This window comes from Camelus ferus, chromosome 19, assembly GCF_009834535.1.
Source record: "Camelus ferus isolate YT-003-E chromosome 19, BCGSAC_Cfer_1.0, whole genome shotgun sequence".
NCBI lineage: Eukaryota > Metazoa > Chordata > Mammalia > Artiodactyla > Camelidae > Camelus > Camelus ferus.
The window spans coordinates 15,819,731-15,841,282 of NC_045714.1; the positions used below are offsets into that span (position 1 = coordinate 15,819,731).

The 21,552-nt window shown below is 49.0% G+C and overlaps 2 protein-coding genes across 8 annotated transcripts in view; both read left to right on the forward strand.

Annotated features, from left to right (window-relative positions):
* The first annotated feature begins 2,363 nt into the window (after window positions 1-2,363).
* On the forward strand, window positions 2,364-13,200 carry NANP (N-acetylneuraminic acid phosphatase). Its single transcript, XM_032461690.1, has 2 exons — window positions 2,364-3,133; window positions 10,568-13,200. Exons 1-2 carry the CDS (start codon window positions 3,044-3,046, stop codon window positions 11,222-11,224), a joined length of 747 nt encoding a protein of 248 aa, XP_032317581.1. The 5' UTR covers window positions 2,364-3,043; the 3' UTR covers window positions 11,225-13,200.
* Window positions 13,201-14,054: 854 nt separating this feature from the next.
* The window catches only part of NINL (ninein like), a 73,995-nt gene continuing 66,497 nt past the window's right edge, over window positions 14,055-21,552 (forward strand). For 3 of the 7 annotated variants that reach the window (XM_032461685.1, XM_032461683.1, XM_032461682.1), the window contains exon 1: window positions 14,056-14,224. The gene's annotated coding sequence lies outside the window, so the exon portion shown is untranslated. Of the gene's footprint in view, window positions 14,225-21,552 lie in introns of all 7 variants that reach the window. The other 4 variants (XR_004313046.1, XM_032461687.1, XM_032461684.1 and 1 more) reach the window with 3 other exon arrangements.

Sequence of the window (21,552 nt, forward strand, 5' to 3'; positions counted from 1 at the left end):
ACGAGAAAGGGGCCAGCTAGATGGGAAGATGCTGACAGGACAAGAAGGCAAGCCCAGGGAATGGCTACTGGATTTAGCAAGTGAAGGCCCCTGGCGACTTTCCAGAGGAGTTTCAGCACAGCGCTGTGAGTGAGAGGAGTGGGTCCAACGGTGGGAGGGCGCTGCTGATGCAGAGAGGGAAGAACTGCTGAAAAGATGTCCCTAAGAAAGAGCGGGGCATCTAGCAAACAGCTGAAGGCTCAGCCACACAGGCAGCAGGGGCGGCTCACATTAAGGCCGTCTGGCAGGGGAGGGGACAGCTGGTGACAGCTGGGCAGGTGGAGTGGGGCCTGCGAGACTCTCTCCAGGTGGTTTCTGTTTTGTCCTGTCAGCTAAGCAATGGCCCATCCTGGGAAAACCTTGAGCCCACGGGGCAAACCTCTGCCAGGACAGCTGGTGCCTGCCGAGGCCGCACGGCCCCAGCTTCCAGCCCTGGGGTGTCTGCCCGCCCCTCTGTGGAAGACAAGCTCCTGACAGGGGTTTGCCTCAGCAGAACTGACCACCCTGGAAATGGAAATGACTCATCTCAGCCCAAGTCTCCTCCTTCTCGGAGTCATAAATCCCACTCCCCTGCTGGTGTCAGCCAACGTCTCCACCTTCCTGGAGCCGTAAGTCCACTATCCTCCCGTGTACCAGAGCGCCTCATCTCGTTTACAGCCAGCCAGAAGGCTGTTCCGCCCGCCCTTTGTGTCCCCAGCCCCTTCGCTGATAAAAGGTCCTGCACGTTCACACTCGATGGGCATGCAGGAACCTATGCGGCCCGCTGTTGCCTACAGCAGCTTAACTATTAACCTTTTCCTTTGTTCTTAAACTTCTTGCTCTTGGTAAATTCTTTTACCACCTGCGGCTCTGGCCCCTCCGTGTGTCCCCCAGCACTCTCTTTTGAAGTCATGCAGTTGCGACGAACTTGCACATGAGGTGGGTGGGAAGGGTCTGAAAAAGACTTTCCCTAGGGCAGGACGGAAAAGGCAGGGTGGATGCTGGGTGGAAGCAGCTGCACAGCAGCGGTGCCGTTCTGCAGAACGTGGGAAAAGCAAGTGCTGTAGTTTAGTTTTCACTTGTGCTCCTTCATCAAGTCTCACAATTATTAATCTTTTACTTTGACCTTGCTTCCTGCAAGTGTGAAAACATCCTCTAGTGTCAACTCTGTCAAGCTGACCACTTAATAACCTGAGGCCCATCTATAAGCTTGTGCATCTCACTGCCTTAAAGTGCACGGGAAAATTCACTGGTTCACAAATGTTAACTGCAACGTCTGAAAACCTGGAGACATCTCACTAGAAGAAACAACGGTCATCAGCACACTGTATCTGGCCATCACCCCCCTGCAAGCAGCAGAAGTGGACTAGAGTACTTGTCACGCAGGGAACCCTGTCAAACACCCCAACCCCTCAAACCAGGAGGACTGATGACACACGCAATTGCTGTGGATCCTGACTTTGGATTTGCGCCCAGGTCAATAAACTCTATGTGCACATCAAAAAAAGAGAAAGGAGGAAAATCGCTCCAATCCTATAAACTTCATGTGTCCATAAGCAGTTTTATGCAATACTCATCCTGACAATTCAGGCAATTAAAAAAGTAACTCCAACCAATGCGCTCATACTTTCGTCTAACTGCTAATCTAAATGACCAGTATTGATAGACTAGCTCTGCACGTCAACAGGGTAACCAGAGTCCTGCTTCTGAGGAATGGATATTCGCCTACTCCCCACAGCAGCAAAGAGGTCAACTGTGATACTGTCCCAAAACGCGGACACTGCAGTCCGCGCGGCCGGAGGAGGCCTGGTACCGCAGACACAGCTGGTCCAGACCCGCCGGACGTCAGCAGCCCGGCAGTCGGCGGGCGCCGCAGGGCCGGGCAGATCTTTTCCACCAAGTTCCAGACAGCCGCTGCTTTCGGCCCTGCAGGCCCCGTGGCCTCAGTGCCGACTCTGTCACTGTGGGGCAAAGGCAGCAAGACAATCTGTAAATGAGGTGGGCCCGGGCCCCTGTGAAACTACCCGTGGACCTAAGACCTGGATCTCATTTAGTTTCCACGTGTCACGAATACGCTCCCTTTGATTTTTTCCATTACTTTAAAAGCTATAAAAAGCCACTCAGCTCACTGATCCAACAAAACCAGGGAGCAGGCCAAGTTCGGCCTGTGCCCTGCTACACCGGGCGGGCAATCCCTGGTCCCTGGGGACGGCCGCAGCGCCACACGTCAGGGGTCGCCGGCACCGACGGCGCGGACAGAACACGAGGCCCGGCCCAGGAACCAGATTCCGCCGACGGCAGAAGGCACAGGGTCACTGCCCTCGGGAGGGAGGGTCACCGGCCTCTCCAGGTGCCTCGGCCTCTGGCTGCAACCGAGTCCCCCGGGAACCGAGGCTTCAGGAAGCGCCGCCGAGGCAGACACACGTTGGTCTTCAGACGCCGCCGCCAAACGAGGGCCTCCAGACCCGGGCTGCCCGCCTCCGGCGCCGACGCGGTTCCACACCCCGGCCGCGCGAGCTCGGCGGGCCGGGCCGCACGTTCCGAGCTCGGAACGCAACCCTCCCACGGAGGCGCGGCCTCGGACGGTCGCTCCCGCGCCGCCGGCCGCTCCGCGGGCGAGGACACCCCCACCGGGCTGGGAGGCCGCTTCTTCCGTCTCCTCCCGGGCGTCCCGGGCCCAGGAACCCGCTCCCCGGCAGCCTGGCGCCCTCCTCCCCCAAGGAGGGCACAAGGAGGAAAGAGACGAGCGGGGACAGGCGCGAAGGCAGAGGCCGCACTTCCGAGCACCGGCCGCACACGAGCGGCTGAGGAAACCGCTCGCACCGCGACGACGGGACGCCCCCGCGCGCCCGGAGACCGCGATGCCGAAGTCTCGCGGGAACTCGCGGCTCGCCGGCGCTCAGGTAGGGAGACGTCTCGCGGGAGTTCCCCGAAACAGCGCGGAAGGGTCGAGGGGCCGAGGCTCCGCCCGCGTCTCCCACGCCGGTGGGCCCGCATCGCGCCTGCGCGGGCGGCGGCCGGCGGCATGGGTCTGAGCCGGGTGCGGGCGGTCTTCTTCGACCTGGACAACACGCTCATCGACACCGCCGGGGCGAGTCGGAAGGGCATGTTGGAGGTAACGTCCCGGCTCCCGCGCCCCCTCCGGCGGGCCAGGCGCCCTCGACCCCTCAGGCCCCGGCCCACTGCCCCGTTGGCTTGCGTGGCGCCGGGGCTCCTGGTTCCCGAAGGCCCTTGATCCCGGAGGCCCTGGTTCCCCCCGGGGTGGGGGCTCTCGTCCCGGAGGCCCTGGTTCCCCCCCGCGCGGGCGGAGCGGGGGCGGGGGCTGACGGCCGCCCGGCGCTCGGGCGGCCGGAAGGATGTTGCTGAGCTGCCACGAGGGCAGAGTCGCCCCCGCGCACGGAGGGCGGCCGCGCCGCGAGGCGCTGGCGTTCTGCCGGGACTGACCGCGGGAGGGTGGTCTTCTCTGGACCCGGGAGGCAGGCCTTCCTTCTGGCGACTCGAGTTTCCTCCGCGGGAAGCCCCCCGCTGTCCTTGCCAGGGGCGTGGCCCTCTGGAGGTTGCTGAGGGGACGCTCAGCTCCGGTCCGCGCTTCGCGGGGCTTGCTCAGCAGCGGCCTCTCCTCTGCGCCCACTGGTGCTCTTTCAGACCTTCCTGTGCTCTTCGAGCCGCTAAGCCAGCCCTGCTTTCTTTCCTCTGCCTTCAGCTTCAAGGAGAAAACTAAGGGTTATCAGATCGGAAAAACCCACTCTCAGCAACTAATCCTTCCAACCCTGAGGTTTTTATCTCCCTAACCCTCAGCGTCTTCACCCTTCCTTGGTGCATTCCGCCCCTGCTGCGCGTTCAGACCTGTCCAATACTTTAAAAAGAACGCCCCCCTTGGCCCCTTCTGCCACAAGATTTTACCTCTCTTGACAGCCATGTGTTTGAAGACAAATCTGTACCCATTATCTCCATGTTTCTACTTCCTGCTTATTCACAAATCCTTTACAATGTATCTTTTGTTTTTGCCTCTGGAACGAAGTAGACTCACCGTCCTTAGGCACTTCCCAAATTGCCAGAATCACTGGACGTTAGTCTGTCTTACTGGCTTCACTGAAGCATTAAACACTGTTGACCATCCCTTCCATCCCCATGCCTTTGGCGCTGCCCCTAGGGGCGTCACCCTGTGCTGTCTTGCCTCCAGTATCTCTAGCTGCAGACAGTACACGCTTACCTACATGTACTTGGCAGGCCACATCCAGTGTTTTGTGATTAAATGCTTGTTTTAGTCCAATTCTTGCTATAGACCAAGAGTTTAGGCATTAAAATCAGACGTTTGAGTTTGAATCACAGCTCTCATTACCTAGCTCAAAGCACCTGAACAAGTTAACCATCAAAGTCTCAAATCTTCATTATAAAATTTGAATTGTGATATTAGTCCTCAGTAACCCTGTCAACTAGGTTTAATATAATGTGTGGGAAGTACATAGTATCCAGTGTTTCAGATTTGTGCTGCCATCCACCTTGTCACCCAGTCTGCCCCTAACCCTGCCCTTGTCTTAGTTAAAACTGGACGTGTCTGTCATTGAGACTGTTGCTGCCTTGATTCCAGGCCTATCACATCCAGTTCTTCCTCTACATTCCTACCACAGTGAAATTTCCAAAACAAAAATCAGATGGTATTCCTCCCTGGTCTTTACACCCTCCCTTATACCAGCTCTGTATTTTGTTCAGATATCTTTTAATGCACTTGTCAAAGGATGTTGCAGTTATTTTTTGTTACTGAGATGCCTACAACTAAATAGTGAGGGAAAAACTCTTAAGAGGGAAAAATTGTCTTATTCATCATGTTTGAAACATGGTAAATATTAAATGAATGCTGGATGGATGGTTCTCCATTTCTCCAGACTTGGTTCTGTTACCATTTCCTTTATGAATATTCTATGAAATGTGCAGAATTAACTATACGAGGATCACTTTATCACATAAGAACACAACACCCATAAATGTTGGTCTGTTCAAAAGTAATATGTCAGCTTTCCTAAATCTGAATGATTTATGAAGCAGGAAGGGGGAAAGGTCCAGCCATTGCCTGCGGCTTGGGGAGGAGTCATACAGATTATTTATATCCGTTCTAACTTAAAAAATTTTTATTTTATTGGGTTATAGTTGGTTCACAATGTGTCAAATTCCAGTGTAGAGCACAATTTTTCAGTCATACATGAACATACACTTATACATTGTTGCATTGTTTTTCACCGTGAGCTACAACATCTTGTATGTATTTCCCTGTGCTGTACAGTATAATCTTGTTTATCTATTCTATATATACCTGTCAGTATCTACAAATTTCAAACTCCCAGTCTGTCCCTTCCCACCCCCCTCCCCCCGGCAACCAGAAGTTTGTATTCTATGTCTATGAGTCTATTCCTGTTTTGTATTTATGTTCATTAGTCTTTTCTTTTCTTTTTTCTTTTTTTTTTAGATTCCACATATGAGAAATCTCATATGGTATTTTTCTTTCTCTTTTGGCTTACTTCACGTAGAATGACATTCTCCAGGGACATCCATGTTGCTGCAAATGATGTTATGTTGTCGTTTTTATGGCTGAGTAGTATTCCATTATATGAATATACCACAACTTCTTTATCCAGTCAGCTGTTGAGGGACATTTAGGTCATTTCCATGTCTTGGCTATTGTAAATAGTGCTGCTATGAACGTTGGGGCGCAGGTGTCTTTTTGAATTAAGGTTCCTCTGGATATATGCCCAGGAGTGGGATTGCTGGATCAAATGGTAAGTCTATTTTTAGTCTTTTGAGGAATCTCTGTACTGTTTTCCACCAACAGTGTAGGAAGGTTCCCTTTTCTCCACACCCTCTCCAGCACTTGTCATTTGTGGACTTTTGAATGATGGCCATTCTGACTGGTGTGAGGTGATACCTCGTAGTTTTCACTTGCTTTTCTCTGATAATTAGCAACATTGAACATTTTTTCATGTGCCCATTGGCCGTTTGTATGTCTTCATTGGAGAATTGCTTGTTTATGTCTTCCGCCCATTTTTGGATTGGATTGTTTGTTTTTTTCTAATTAAGTCATATGAGCTGTTTATATATTTTGGAGATCAAGCCCTTGTCAGTCTCATCTTTTGCAAATATTTTCTTCTATTCCGTAGGTGGTTGTTTTGCTTATGGTTTCCTTTGCTGTGCAAAAGCTTGTAAGTTTAATTAGGTCCCATTTGTTTATTTTTGCTCCTATTTCTATTGCTTGAGTAGACTACCGTAGGACAGCATTGCTGAGATGTATGTGAGATAATGTTTTGTCTATGTTTTCTTCTAGGAGGTTTATTGTGTCTTGTCTTATGTTTAAGTCTTTAAGCCATTTTGAGTTTATTCTTGTGTATGGTGTGAGGGAGTATTCTAACTTCATTGATTTACATGCACCTGTCCAGTTTTCCCAACACTGTTTGCTGAAGAGACTGTCTTTATTCCATTGTATTATGTTCTTGCCTCCTTTGTCAAAGATTAATTGGCCAAAAGTTTGTGGGTTCATTTCTGGGCTCTATTCTGTTCCACTGATCCATGTGCCTGTTTTTGTACCAATACCATGCATGACTGTATCTCTGTAGTATTGTCTGAAGTCTGGGGGAGTTATTCCTCCAGCTTCATTCTTTTTCTTCAGTAATGCTTTGGCAGTTCTAACTTTTTTTTTTTTTTGATCATCTGGGAAAGTTATTTCTTTCTACCCTCTTCAGGTCTGTCTTTCAATGTCACTACTCAAGAGGAAGCCTTCTATAGAAAATTAGGAAGCCTTCTACAGAAAAGCAAAAAAGATTTCTGTGTTTTTGAGTTTACTATCTAGTGGGGATGACAGTGAACATAATAAACGTGCTTATAAGTGTATTAGAAAAAATGGAGGGGAGAAAACTAAAATTTTAAAATAGGTTGGTCAGATCAGGCCTCATTGAGTAGATGATTTTTAAATAAAGACTTGAACTAAAAATAACAAACACCACTTGAATTGTTAGTCTGTATGCAGCCGTCATGCTTTGTGAGCATGTCTTTTTAAATTAGTGTCATTTGGAATTCAGCCACTTCATATCATAATCATATGCTATAAAATGTTACATGGTTCCCACACTAGCCCTCAAAAAGTCCTCTTAAATCACAGCTAAGCATTAGTACTGATAGGATTAACTTTAATTCTGGGTCCAGAGAGCCGGAGGTAGAAGAGTTTCCTTTTTTTGTGTTTCTACCCTTAAGTAGAGTTTTGAAGTAGAAAATGTCATCATACCTCTAAATTCGAGATCTTTTTCCTCCAGCCCCAGTTCAGATACAACGCTGTTCTCCCAGTGCAGACGTTAGGGAGTTCTCACTAGTCATGTACACTCCTGCACCTTAGGCTTTAGTTCTGTTTGAACTGATAGTAATATGTGAATGACTGATACACAATGCCCCCCCCCCACCAAAGATGTCACTGATACTAAAATGCTGCTTGTTATTCCAAAAGAATATGTAACTAGTCGCTGTGTGACAAAACGGCAAAGTTGGGAAACAGGCTTGAAACCTGGGGGGGCAATATGCCTTTACAAAGAGTCTCCCCTTTGAGGTGGGCCAGTCTACTCTTTCAGAGCCCAAGAATGTGCTTAATGAGTCACCAGTTGCGGCGTCCAGGCAGTGGGATCTCTGTTGGGAGTCTCATTTACTAACTAACTGAGCCAGGCCCTGTTTCAGTGAGAGTCCTGTGGAGTCCTAGAGGCCTGTGTCCTTTTATTGTGTATCAATAGTGTTGCTAAGGACTTTAGAGTGACCTTCAGTCGTACCTCAAGAGTAGTTCAGTTGACATTGCTGGAAAAGACGGTGACATCACTATGAAGATGGAATAAGCTGAATTTGTTCATTGAAATTTAACTTTAAAAAGCAACAAGTGTCAGTGTTTTGCCTTCGTCTAGAACTCCTAGGGCTGATACATTTTTCTCGGACCGGCAGGACCTTTTTTAACTCTTACATTTGCCGAGTAGCACACATAGCCTGAGAACTGTTCCCTTTACCTGTGACGTGCTTCTCATACTCTGAAGGAAGAATGTGTCTGTTCAGCTGTTCCCCTGTTCAGGAGGTGAATAGAGTGTCTGCTGTGACTAGCAGCTCATTTATTCCCTGTAGAGTTTAGGGCAACACAGTTGAACTTATTTCACTGCTTTCCTTCAACAACAGACAATTTTTAGTCCCAGTTAAGTGTACTGCACTCGTCTGCAAAGATCCAAAATCTCCTTGGCATGGTTGCCTTTCTCCAGATGTCCCCAAGACAGGGACTTCAAGTGCAGGTAGTTCCCGTAGGGTAGGATCCCAGGAAGGGGAGTGACAGAGTAAGACTGGGAAGGGAAGGAATCTCAGACAGGTTGTATTAATGAGCAGGGAACGGTATGAACAGTGGGGGACTCTGGGAGTCAGCACGCAGACATGCTTTGTGCTTTACGTGGCCCTCCCAAGAGGCATGTCCATTTCATTTTCCTTTTTTTCAAAATTTGATCCTGAAAGCTTGGAAGAAGTATTTTTTTAACATGTTTATTGTGGTATGATTCCTGTACAGTAGACTACACATATTTAAAATGTACAATTTGGTGAACTTTGGTAGATGTATACACCCGCAAAACCACCATCGCAATCAAGATAGCTAACATTTCCATCACTCCCCAAGAGATGCAATTTTCGAACTCCCAGTTTATCCCTTCCCACTCCCTTTACCCCTGGTAACCATAAGTTTGTTCTCTGTGACTGGAAGCACACCAGTTTCTGCCTCTAACTGGTTGAGGCCTGCTTCTAGGGCTATACTCTGGCTTCAGCCTATACACATGGGTGCCCCTTGGCCAAATGAAGTTCTCAGGCAGAGAAGCCCAAGTCCATGCGGTATGAAGCCATTGGCATGTGTAGGGTAGCGCGTGCCAGGGAATCGGGGCAGCATCCACTGCAGCCTCTCCAGCCTCACCTCTTAGCATCTCCTTCACATGCCTTCCATTGTGCCTGAACTCAGCTGCCTTTCCCAGTTCACAAAATTCCAGGTTCTGTCATTGTGCTGTTGTTATGTCTGGAATGTCAAACCTCCTCCCATCTCCACCTTCGAGGCTCGGTAACTCCTTGGTTTAAAGGTGCCTTCTCTGCCTTCCATGCCCGACGACCCTAGGATTGCTCCTTATTTCCGCACTTTTTCGTGTGCCTGTCAAGGCGCTCAGCCCAGCATTTGCGGTGGTGATTTTCCCCACCAGATGAGGTCATGATGTCCAGTCTCCAGTGCCTGGTCCAGTAGTGCAAAGGCAAGCGTACGGCCTTTGGAGGTAGGCAAGTATGTGGTTAAACCTCAGCTGGGGCCAGTTATTAACAGTCCTGACCTTCCAGTCCCTCATCTCAAAAAGGGATCTCCCTTGAAGAGTGTAGACACGATCAGAAACAATGTATGTGAGCCTTGGGCATCCTGCTGCCAAGTTAGGGTCTTGGTAAATGCTAGGAGACAGGCCAAGGGGATAAGAACCTGCTAACAAACAACCAGGAAGGAGCTGTGGGAGCACAAAAGGGGCTGTGATAAGGGGTCTAGAGCCCGTGTGGCCAAGACAGGGACTCAGAACTACTTGAGGTTTTTTACTCTCGAAAACTAAGTTTGGGAGAAGCACTGGCATTAAACTGCTGAAATCACAGAACATGCTTGATTCCATTAGAGGTACATACACGTGTTTTTAAAAGTATAGGGTTGGGTCCCCTTTTATATGATGTTAACTTAGACCTCCAAACATAAGGAGAGGAAGGGTTAGGTGAACTAGTAGTATTTCTGGGAAGTGTCTAAGTATTAGTTGTTAGACACTTGAAAAGGGGGAAGGGTGTAACTCAGTGGTAGAGTGTGTGCTTAGTACACACAAGGTCGTGGGTTCAGTTGCCAGTACCTGCATTAAAAAATAAATTTAAAAAAGCTAATTACCTCCTCCCAAAATAAATTTTAAAAATAAATAAAAAGAGAAGGGTGGAACCTTTAGAAAAAAAAAAGAAAGAAATTTTGAATGTTTTACTAAATATAAGTCATTTTATTTTTATGTGTTCATGACCAGAATGAAAGACAGTAGACTTAAACTGCCAATGAAGGATTTTTATTAGCTATATATAAATAATCTTCTTAGGATAGAGATTGGTTTTAGCAAAAAGAATGAGTTGTCTGGAGGGGCTGAGAGATCTTCACTCTGGTAGTCTTTAAAAATAAGACCAGTTTGGGGGGAGGGTGTCGCTTCTTGGTAGAGCGAGCTTAGCAGGCACAAGATCCAGTGTTCAAACCCCAATGCCTCCATTAATAAATACATACATACGTACATACATACACAAACCTAATTACCTTCCCCCCAAAAAACAAACAAAGAATTGGAGGAAAATTAAGACTAATTCCCACCAGAAATGGTGTGGTAATAGAGCTTCTTTAAGACAGAGGAGTGGAGTTAAAATCTGTCTCTGCTCTGGGTTTGTAGCCTCACAGCTTCTCAGGGCATGAGTGTTAAAGACATGGAGTATGCTGATGGAGTTATTTTCCCTTATTCAGGTGATAAAGCTCTTACAATCAAAATACCAGTACAAAGAAGAGGCCGAAATCATCTGTGACAAAGTTCAGGTTAAACTCAGCAAGGAGTGTTTTCATCCTTCCAATATGTGCATTACTGACCTAAGGACTTCACACTGGGAGGAAGCGATCCAGGAAACAAAAGGTGGTGCAGCCAATAGGAAATTGGCCGAAGAATGTTATTTCCTGTGGAAATCTACACGTTTACAGCATATGACACTAGCGGAAGATGTCAAAGCCATGCTCACTGAACTTCGGAAGGAAGTCCGCCTGCTTTTATTAACAAATGGAGAAAGACAGACACAGAGGGAGAAGATCGAGGCTTGTGCCTGTCAGTCCTATTTCGATGCTATTGTTGTAGGTGGAGAACAGGAAGAGGAGAAACCAGCCCCTTCCATATTTTATTACTCCTGTGATCTTCTGGGAGTCCAGCCTGGGGACTGCGTGATGGTTGGGGACACCCTAGAAACCGATATTCAAGGAGGCCTCAATGCCGGGCTGAAAGCAACGGTCTGGATAAACAGAAATGGAACAGTGCCATTGAAGTCATCCCCCATGCCGCATTATATAGTTTCTTCTGTGCTGGAATTACCTGCTCTCTTACAGAGTATAGACTGCAGAGTCAGTGTGTCAGCTTAGAGCACAGAAAGGGGCGTGCTTAGGAATTTTAGGGTCAAATTACAGAGCTTCACCTAAGAAAAGTTAAGGCATTCTATATACTATGACCCAGTTCTGGAATAATTATACTTGTCATTTAATGGCCAGCCAACCATTGACTGGTATTTATACCTGAAAATTCAGAGTGTATTAATACAAGTTACTTTTAGTGGTGTCAACCAAAAAACTTGAGGAAGTCTTATTTGTTAATCTGTGGCTTGAGATTTTTTAAAAAATTATTTTATTAATCTCTTAGCATCTTGGATCCAGGAAGATACCAGGGAGGATAACTTATACATGGACACACAAACACAGATTTTATGTTTTGGCTTGAAAATGTATTTTTTTAAAAAATAGGTATTCTAAAACATATATGATAGAGATTTATTAGAGCAGTTGGATCTGGTTAATATGAAATAAATACCAAGTCACATGCAAATCCAGACATTTCATAGTGAAATGATTTTCATATTTTCTGTTTTTATAACATGCACCATATTTTTCCCTACTCTGAATGTATACCCCTCCTATGAATCTAATTTTTCTGCATTACCTTTGCAGGGGGGTAATTTTCCTATGCTGTAGACATGACCAACAAATTCCTCCAGTAAAAAAGCTGTTAAAATCAGCAGCATGGTGCTCCTTTTCCATGATACTTTCACGTCTTTCCTGAGTGAGCTTTGAGGTTCCTGTTAGTCTTTGCCTCTTATGGAACTACTTTTGCTATCTCTCCCAGGCACACAGTGGGATTGAGGGACTGGCCTGCTTTGCTAAGGATGAGAGCCAGCACTTGGCACCAGAAATCTTTTCCCTTCTGTGGCTACATCGGAGGGGAATTGTTCGGTGCTGCTAATCCTGCTGCCCTACCTGTCGTCTGCTGACTGAAGAGCTCAACCACATGATGAGAACTAGTAGAAAATTAGGTTTTGCTACGAACTAATTCCAGGGTGCCATTTTAACACTTGCTGGGCTTTGTTTGGTGTTAACATCTGCCTTCAATCTCCTGTTTTTCAAATTTGGGGAAATACGTCATTGTTTCACAAATTTGTCCAATTCAGGGTTTGCTTTGAGCCTACTAATTAATGACTCCATAGTGAGGCATCTTGCAACTAGAAAATTTTCTCAAGACCATTAGGCTAGCAAGTCTCATGATTTTACCAGCCAAACTTGGAGTAAAACGGTTAATTAAGGAAAAAAATTATTTGGGTTTTTTTTTTTTTTTTTACTTTTGTGTAAGGAACTACCAGTGTAAAATGTTAGATTGCTAGGATACATACAGCCGTGGCTCCTTCAAGCATCCTGCCAAGAGCAGGATTCTCTGCCACTGGTGCTTATGCCTGTTGACTTCTCACTCTTCCTTTTTTAAAATGTGACTGTGTCCTTGACTGTCCAGGGTGCTGTCACTCTGAAGCTGGATGTTTGTGAACAGGGAGTGGTTCCCGTGTAGCTCTTCCTGGCGCGGAGCCTATGTGACCTCAGTTCTACCTTAGCTGGTTTAAAATTGTTAGGTAGGAGGATCGTGACAGAATAGTTGTGTGTGTGATTTCTGTGGTGGATCGGAGTGTGATGTGGAGGACGCCTCCCATAGGACAAGTGTAAGCACGGCGCATCCTTAATGCTGACTGAGGAGGATCACTGGGATCACTGATCCAAGGTCACAGCTGTGGGCCGCGGCCAGAGCACCCAGGATGTCGAGCTGCCGTTCTTCCGCAGAAGTGAGCTGGGGGGAATGATATAACTGAGTTTCCTCGTCTTCAGTTTGTATTCTAAACAGTGCAGTAATGCAGTATTACATTCCATTTGCACCCTTCCTTAGGGAAGAACTTTGTGATTTTCTGCCTTCTGAGTGGAATGTTACAGAAGATATTAAGAAATCTTGGAATGACCTATTATTTTCTTAATGATGTTTTTGTTTTAGAGTAATATTTCTTAAGATTAAAAAAGTGATATAACAATGATGTTTTGTCTGTTTTTTATCTGTAGATTCCTCATAGTGGTATACTCAGAAAGCCATAAATTCTCAGTTGTCCACAGGGTCCCCCAAACACTGTACAGAGGAAGGCCTAGAGTGCACTGTACCTGGAATACTGACGGAGGTGGACGGTTTCTGATCTCATACATGTATGTACCATCTAAGATGCACAAGCATCTTAGATACAGTGGTGCCCAGGACCCAGTGGGTGTTAAGTATTGTAGGAAAGACAGTTTCTTCAGGTACAGGGGTATTTGGTTTAGCTATACTCTCCCCGCCCAGGGGCAGGGATTTTTTTTGCCAACGCCCTATGCTCATTGTCACTGCTCTGTTCTCAGCCCCTAGGACAATGCCTGGCATTAGTAGGTGCTCAGTAAATATTTATTGATTGAATACATGATGGAAGGCAATAACCTAAAGTGTCTCAACTGTGAATTGGGGTATGGCCTGACCAACCTCCCGGGGTTGTTACCGGAGGAGGATGCGAGGCCAAGACCTGTGAAGGGAGCATCACTCACACAGATCAGCGAGGTCAGCCCCAGGGTTCACTCCCTGAGGCTCTAAACTTTTCCCGAGACACCCCCCCCCCCGGTCTGCGGGGACCCCGTCGGCTCTCGAGTAGCCACCCCGCACTCTCCCCACGCGGCCCCACCGGCCCCGTGCGCCCCACGGGCCCCAGGTCCCCGCCCGGCCCCGCCCACTCCGCCCCGGCCACGCCCCGACTCCCGCTCGGTGGCCGCGGGTACGGCCCACCTACGCCGGTTCCGCTCCGGCCCCGCGCCTGCCTTGGCCCTGCGGCCTCTGGCCCCGCCCGCCAGCTCCACCCACCACCCGGCCCCGCCCCGCCGCCCGCGCCCAGAGCAGCGCGGCGCCTGCGGGCCGGGAGGAGCGCGGCGCCGGGGCCTCCAGACACAAAGAGCGGCGGCGGGACGCGGCTGGGAGGCGAGCGCCCGCCCGGCGATCTCGTCCTGTCTGCGTGCGGGCGGAACCGGAGGCGCCCCGACCCCCAGGTGAGCGGGCGCCGGGGGTGGGCTAGTGGGGACCCGGTGCCAGGGCCCCGCGCCTCGCTCCGCCTCGGGACTGGGGCCCGCACCCCGGAGACCCTGGGGGGCGGGGTGGGCGCGGCGGGGCCGGCGCTCCGGAGCCTCGGCTCAGCGGCCGGCGGGCGGGCGCTCGGCGCGGGTCGCGGCCGGGCGGGCCCTGCGAGCGGCCGCTGGCGTCGTTCCTGCAGGGGACGCGCTCTGAGTGAGATTCCCACGGCGCAGGAGCTCCGGGACCTGCCGGCGTCCTTCCGCTGCGTTACGAGTTTGCACTTGGGAAACCTGTTAGGAACGCGGACCCGCACTCCGGGACGGAGGGCGCGTTGCCGGCTTTGCCTGTTGTGAATAGTTTTGCAGAAGGTCCCTTCCTCCCGCCGGTGCCTCAGTCACCGGTCCCACAAGTCCTGCCCTGGGGTTAGTGCTGATTCCTGGGAGCTCCGCTCGCAGGATGGAAGTGAAGAAGGTCGCTCGGTTCTTCCTGCTCCCGGAGCCATAGGCCAAGCTGTGAACTGGAGCGGGTCCGGGCAAGAGCTGCGGAGCTGGAGGGCTCGGCGGGGCGAGTGGTGCTCGCGGCCCCACTGTGGGCCCTGTGGACCCTGGGCCCTGCGCTGGCCCTGTCCACAGGGCGGGGCGGCTGCGAGCGACCGGGAGCTGCTCCTCAGAGGCCGCTGTGGTGATTTCCAGGTTTTCCTCATCGGACTTCAAGTGCTTTTTAAAGCAGAAAATTTAAAAAGAAGTAATGAGGAGGGAAGGGTATAGCTCAGTGGTAGAGCACGTGCTCGGAGTCCTGGGTTCAATCCCCACTACCTCCCTTAAATACATAAATGAATAAACCTAGTTGCCTTCCCCCCAAAATAATAAAAACTAAAAAATAATGACAGTTAAAACTGCCTGTTAAACAGAATACTGAGTCAACAGCCTCTCGGTTTTATGAACCATGTGAAAGACTTAAGTGTATATTAAAAAAAAAGCGAAGACAGGATAGTGGGTATCACCATGCTGTGCTGCCCTTTTCTGTGGTTTACACGTCATCTGAGGTGGTTTAAACTATTACAAATCAAAGTGGTCTATACTGGCGTGTAACAGTGGGACGTGTGTTTACCTGTAGCTCAGATTCAGTAGAAACTAGAGCACAGTCTTTTTTTGCAGAATGGTGAAATAGCAAGCCTTCTCCAAAGAACCTGAGCTTCAGATTAATTTAACATTATCCAGCTAAAAAGAGAACGTTTTATAGGCAGAAAGTTCTGGTTTAACCTTTTTTCAGTTGAGGAGTTTGTGTAAACTTTGGTGGAAAATTTTTTCTCCAGCTCATATTTATTCCAGACACTGTGCTTTGCAGGGCTACTCGCAGGTGGGTGAGCTGACATCATTGCTGGCAGCTGATGGCGTGCTGTAACTGTGTCACTGTGTCTTCTGTTCTTTGTCCCTGGTCCTTATGAACATTTGATGGTGCGAAATAGAGTAACAGAAGAGTTGCACGTGTACTGTGTCTCTTCAGGGCTCAGATCCTGCCCTTCTCTGGTGTGTGGCTTTCGGTGCGGGTTAGTGGGTGGTTCTGTATTTTGTTTTGGAAGATGGCACATGTGGTGTATGGGACTGGGACTGGGACATGGGAGAGAGCCCTTGGACGCTTACTTTGGATCTTGCCATGAACAGATGGTTGCTAAATACCTCTCTCCTTACCTGGCTCAAGAGGGTCTAAAAGGAGACAAAAACTCTAGAAGTTTCAGAGGTGGAGGCAGGGGCGTGGTGTGGCTCCTGACTGGAAAGAACAGTGCCTCTAGCCTGGAAGGGTGTTTCCAGTGCCCTGGCCACTTTGCTCTGTGGTTCTGTGGTCATTTCCTAAAAGGCTAATCGGCAGTAACCCAACTTTTTTTGGTTTTTTGGGGGGTGGGTGATTGTGTTTGTTTATTTATTGATGGAGGGACTGGGGGTTGAACCCAGGACCTCGTGCGTGTTGGGCAGTTACTCCACCACTGAGCTATGCCCTTCCCGCTCTAACTGGACTTTCCATCTAGGCTTAGCTTAGTCCTTGGCTCCAAGTACAAATTAGGAATTCAGGCTCAAGGCCAGCAGTTTGGTTAATCACAAGCAGGAAGCTAAAACTTTGGGTCAGACTCTACCTGGAGCTGTTTGGAGGGTGGTGGTAGTGGAAGGCTTTCCTTCCCCCATCCTTGGGGTAACCTTGAGATCCCAGTGAGACCTCTCCCCCAAAAGATTCTGACTGTTGTTGTTTTTGAACCAAAGGACAAAAGAGGCTCCTGGAGCATTCTGTGTTTTTAGCCTCTTGAGGTTGGAGCTTGGATCTGGTGCTGCTGGTTGCCCCTGTCTGTGTCTCTCAACCCTGGACTGTCTGTCCTTCCTTAGACTTCGAGGGCTGATGCCTTCTCGTTTCTCAAGACTGGTGCATGGTCTCAAGTGAACCGAGCCCTGCAGTGATTCTGGGAAGCTCTGGTACGTACCAGCTGTTGTGTGTTGACAGTTATTTTGTCTTCCATGAGAGGAAACGGCACATCGTTTGTGCTGTGACACGTGCTCTTGTAACCCAGTTACCTCACTTTGGGATCTGCTTTGCTTAATAAGTTAAGACTCTGCTGTGTTGGAGTTTATCAGTTTCATCATTTCTAGTTATTGTTAAAGATCTGACGGGAAGCCAGTCTTCACAATCTCTGGGTTTTCAAGTTTCTAGTGGAGAATTTTGTATTTGTCAATGGGTATCTGTTATATTTTTAGCTGCCAGTGTTGGAAAACCTGACTCAGTCTTAGTTTAAGCAAGCAGAGAGGTCCCAGAAGGGGGCAGGGCTTTGGGGTGGCTTGTTTCAGGAGTCTGAAGCAGCCTCTGGGGCCAGACTGTCCCTCTCCTGCAGTGTCGTGCTGGTGGTGGCTGTCTCAGTCACTTCGGAGGGAGAGAGGTTGGCTTCTGAGGCTCGCTTTGAGAATGAGGAGTACCAAGCCTGCTGGCCTCTGGGCCATCTGCACCAGTCCCTAGCTGTGAAGGAGGGCTCCCCTTCGTCTACAGCAGGCCCCACACTTCCCTGGAAGCAGGGTGCGTGGGGCTGGGAGGAGGCAGGCTTTGGGCGCCTGGCCACCGGAGGGCTCACCCCATAGGTAGCGTTGCCCCTGTACCTGGACACCACGAGTGGCTTGTCCACTGGCTGTGCTGCGGTCAGAAATGCAGCCCCCATCTCTTCATGAGCTGTGTTTAAATTTTGGTTGTGCGCTCACTGTGTGCCGGGCAGGCTCTGTTCTTGGTGCTGGAATTAAGTTCCTCCACGTGGTGCTCACAGTAGTCGCTGAGCTGGGGGGCGCCCTGGTTCCCATCTTGAAAACTGATACCTCACTGCCTCGACAACTGCACATTAAACGAGCACATCACTGCTCGTTTCTGTACATTAAGAAGAAAATTAGGGGGAGAGAGTATAGCTCAAGTGGTAGAGTGCATGCTTAGCATGCACGAGGTCCTGGGTTCAATCCCCAGCACCTCCATTAAAAATAAAGAAATCAATTGACAAACATAAAGACAAATCATTAAGAGAAAAAAATATATATATAAAAGAAGAAAAATTAAGACTTTCCATGTTGATTCAGAGGTGTGACTTACGTGGTCTATCCAGACACCCGTGGACAGGTGCAGTGGGGGATCTGGCAGCCCGAATTCCATGTGAGCCATAGTGTGAATGGCTTAAGACATTGGACTTTGCCAATATCAAGTAATGTAATGGAGCATTTGCTGATGTGGAGTTTAGTTTCAGGGCACAGGAATTTCATAAATTGAAGTTGGAAATTCTTTAAAAGTCAACAAGGCAGTCTGCCCAGAATCTGACGAGCAGGCTCTGATACCCCAGGGAGAGCTCACTGTATCTAGAACATCTCACCCGCCTGCATTCAGGTGGCCCGAGGAGGGAGGTGCTGGGACTGTCCATCCACGTGGCCTCCTGGCTTTCAGCTGCGTTGACAGAGGTAGACAGAACCGGACAGCAGTGGGCAGCATCACCAGTTCCCTGCTGAGGACGATGACAGGGCCTTAGACAGAGAGACTCTCCTCACGCTCTGGGGCTGCGTGTCCTGTGTGGGCAGGGAGTCAAACTGAGGACTCAGTGTCCCTGAGAGAGCAGGGAGGGCAGTGCCTTCTGCCCCAGGGGAGCGATTCCTCTGTGCTGAGGGCAGCCCCAGCCTTCTAGCTCCCTGGGCGCAAGTGCCTGATTCTGTGGTCTGGCTTTGATGAGGTCACTGCTCTCTGAGGATCTGGACAAGGGTGGGTGAGTTTGCCCTCTGACTGGGCCAGAAACATGGATGCCCAGTTTCTGAACCCCATAATCTACATGGAAGACCTGTTCTCACCACTGGTAGCACTCCTCAGAAAACTGCTTCAAACAGGACGCTTGCAGCGTCCTGTGTAATTCATACTTAGTCTGTCCTGCTCTCTGGCAAAAGCATAAAAGTAGGTGATGGTTCCTGCAGCGATGTGGCTTGGAAGTTAGGCAGTTCTTGATACATTTTAAATTCTTTTTGAATTTTCATTATTTCAGATTGTACACATAAAATCAGACTTTGATGTTTGTCGATTTTACTACTTAAAATTCTCCTAATTCAAATTCTCATAAAAGATAACTGCCCTGCTGTGGACACCTCTTAACTGAGTGGTCAAAGTTCATATCCCATGGATGACCTCCTGATAAGAGGGACCACCTTGCCTGGGGTATGCCCACCAAAACCTGAACCGCACTGTGCAAAGACATGAGGCAAACTGCATTTGAACCACATTCCACAAAGTAACTGGCCTCTGTACTCTTCAGAAATTTCAGGGTCAAGATACACAAAGAAAGACTCTGGTTGAAAGAGGACTGAAGGAACCTGACAGCTGTATACAGTGCTCAACTGTGGACTGGATTCTGCTGGTGGTGGGGTGGAGGGGTGGCTATAAAGAACATTATTGGGACTGTGGACAGAATTTGAGTGTGACTGTTGAATCGGCCCAATAGTATGTTAGCAGTGTCTCATTTCTCAGGTTTGATCACTGTCCTGTGACCATGTCCTTGAGTGTAAATACATATGGAAGTTTTTAGGGAGAAGAGGGCACAACGTCTGAATCTCAGTCTGAAATGGGGAAGGGGAGAGAGAATGGTAACATGGACGTGCTAAAAGGGGCAAAGGGGAGACAGCGTATTCGAGAATTCTTTGTGCTGTTCTTGCAGCTTCTCTGTACATTTGAAATGAACTCAGAGTAAAAAGTTACAGAAACAGAGGTTCACCCTGGATTCCCTGCAGTCTGAATCCCTCCCACCAGTAAACGCTTACTGTCCTTCGTCTTTTCTGAGATGCGCTGCTCTCATTTCACAGCCACTCTGAACTGGGGTGCATCTGATCATCACTGCTGTCTTAATGTTCGTTGTGTCTGGTTTCGACATCGGTTTTTCTTTCTGGGTAGTTTGGCTGAGAATCAGTGGCATTGTGGATTTGATGAAATAAGGTATTTTCTCTGGCTTTGTTGTCTGCAAAGAAGACAGTGCTCAAGTATCTTTGTGTGTAAGTCTTTTTAAGTCCCTCAGTTCACATCTTGCTCCCGGCCAGGTATCCAGCTGCCTTCGCTCAGTTCCACCTCCATGCCTCCCAGATATTTCAGACTCAACACATTCCAGACTGGATTTCTGTCTTCACTTCCATCCACCACCCCAAATGGCTCTTCCTGGGTTTCCTGTCTCAGGAGTGGAAACCTGCTGTTCAGCTCCAAAATATCCCCTGGGAGCCGTGTGTTTAACCCGTTGATCGCCACAGCACCAAATCTTGGTAAGAGCTGTTCCCTCAGGGTCGCCCCGTCCACAGTGGGCGAGGGGCGCGTCCGAGGAGGTGGAGCGGGCATGTCCCAGTCTCGTCTCAGAGGGAGGCTGGCTCAAGTCTTCCTTGAAGTGTCTTTGCACTTGGAATGTGTGTGCCTTGTTTCCTCCATTTGTCAGGTGGGGACATGTATCCCAGGCCTGTCGAGGTAACGGACAAGGCGAGTTCAGGTACTGGAAGGCTCTGAAATTCTGTGACTTGGAATAGGACAGCACTTCAAGAAGGCATTTATCCTAGAATCACTCGAACGGCCGGTTTCCGCCAAGGGGACCCCTCTCTGAGCACACGTGGCTGCCCCGCTTCCTGAGGCCCAGCACTTCCTCCCAGGCTTCTGTCTTGTATGGGGTGCCGTTCCTGGGTGAGTGGCGGGGCGCGGTTACGCTGGATGCTGGCAGGCACCCCCGGGAGAAGGTGTCTGTAGAGCTTTCCGTGCCTGGTGTGTCTGGGCTCCTCCCCGCCCTGGGGCCCGCTGGGCAGTGCTGAGTGGACACTTCTGGCCGAGTCTCAGTAGCTCTTGAACACATGTGTGTCGGGCTGGGGCTGGCTCCGCCCAGAGCCCTGGAGTCCTCTTCAGTGCCTTTGACTCAAGGAAACTGCATCAGCACAGGAGGGTAACATTTTACTTTTTTTGTCTGGCATGGACTTCAAGCAACTGCAATAGCAAAATACGGTGATATCCCCATGGCCTGGTTTCTCCACTGGCGCGTTGTTTCGTTTCGTTTTGTTTTGTTTTATGTTGTTTTGTGTTTTAATTGATGTATAGTCTGTTACAATGTGCCAGTTTCTGGTGTACAGCACACTGTCCCAGTCCTGCATATACAGACATATATTCATTTTCATATTCTTTTTCATTGAAGGTTATTACAAGATACTGAATATAGTTCCCTGTGCGTTACAGAAGAAATTTGTTTTTTATCTGTTTTTATATGCAGTAATTGATACTTGCAAACCTTGAACTCCCACATTTGTCCCTTCCCACCCCTCCTCTCCCGCTCCATCTGCGTCTTAGGTGATCACTTCGTGGCGACTCCGAATCCACTTTTGTGGCCACTGAGCTTTTGGTGTTGAACTGACCTTCACAACAGGCTCGTTCTTTAGAAGGAGAAACCCAAGATAATCAGTCCACGTTGGATTCTCTGGACTTCTAAGCATGTGTAGAGAACAGAGAAGATCAAAGCTTCGTGTGATGTGCCCTTAGGGTCTCAGCTGTGTGCCTGTAATTTAAGATAAGAAAGTTGGGACAATAATGAGTGGGAAGCTTGTTCTCAGGGTTGTCTAAATAGATTCGTAGGCTGTGTTATTTTCTCTGACTTTCTTTATAGTTGACACCAAAAAAGAACTGTTACACCCTGGTTTTGGCAGAGAAAGTTTCCTGACAGATGGATAAAAATGGGCTGGGATGCTGAGTGCTGGGCTGAAGAACTGCTTTTTGATTTAAGGGACTATTCGAGTTAATGTTCTTT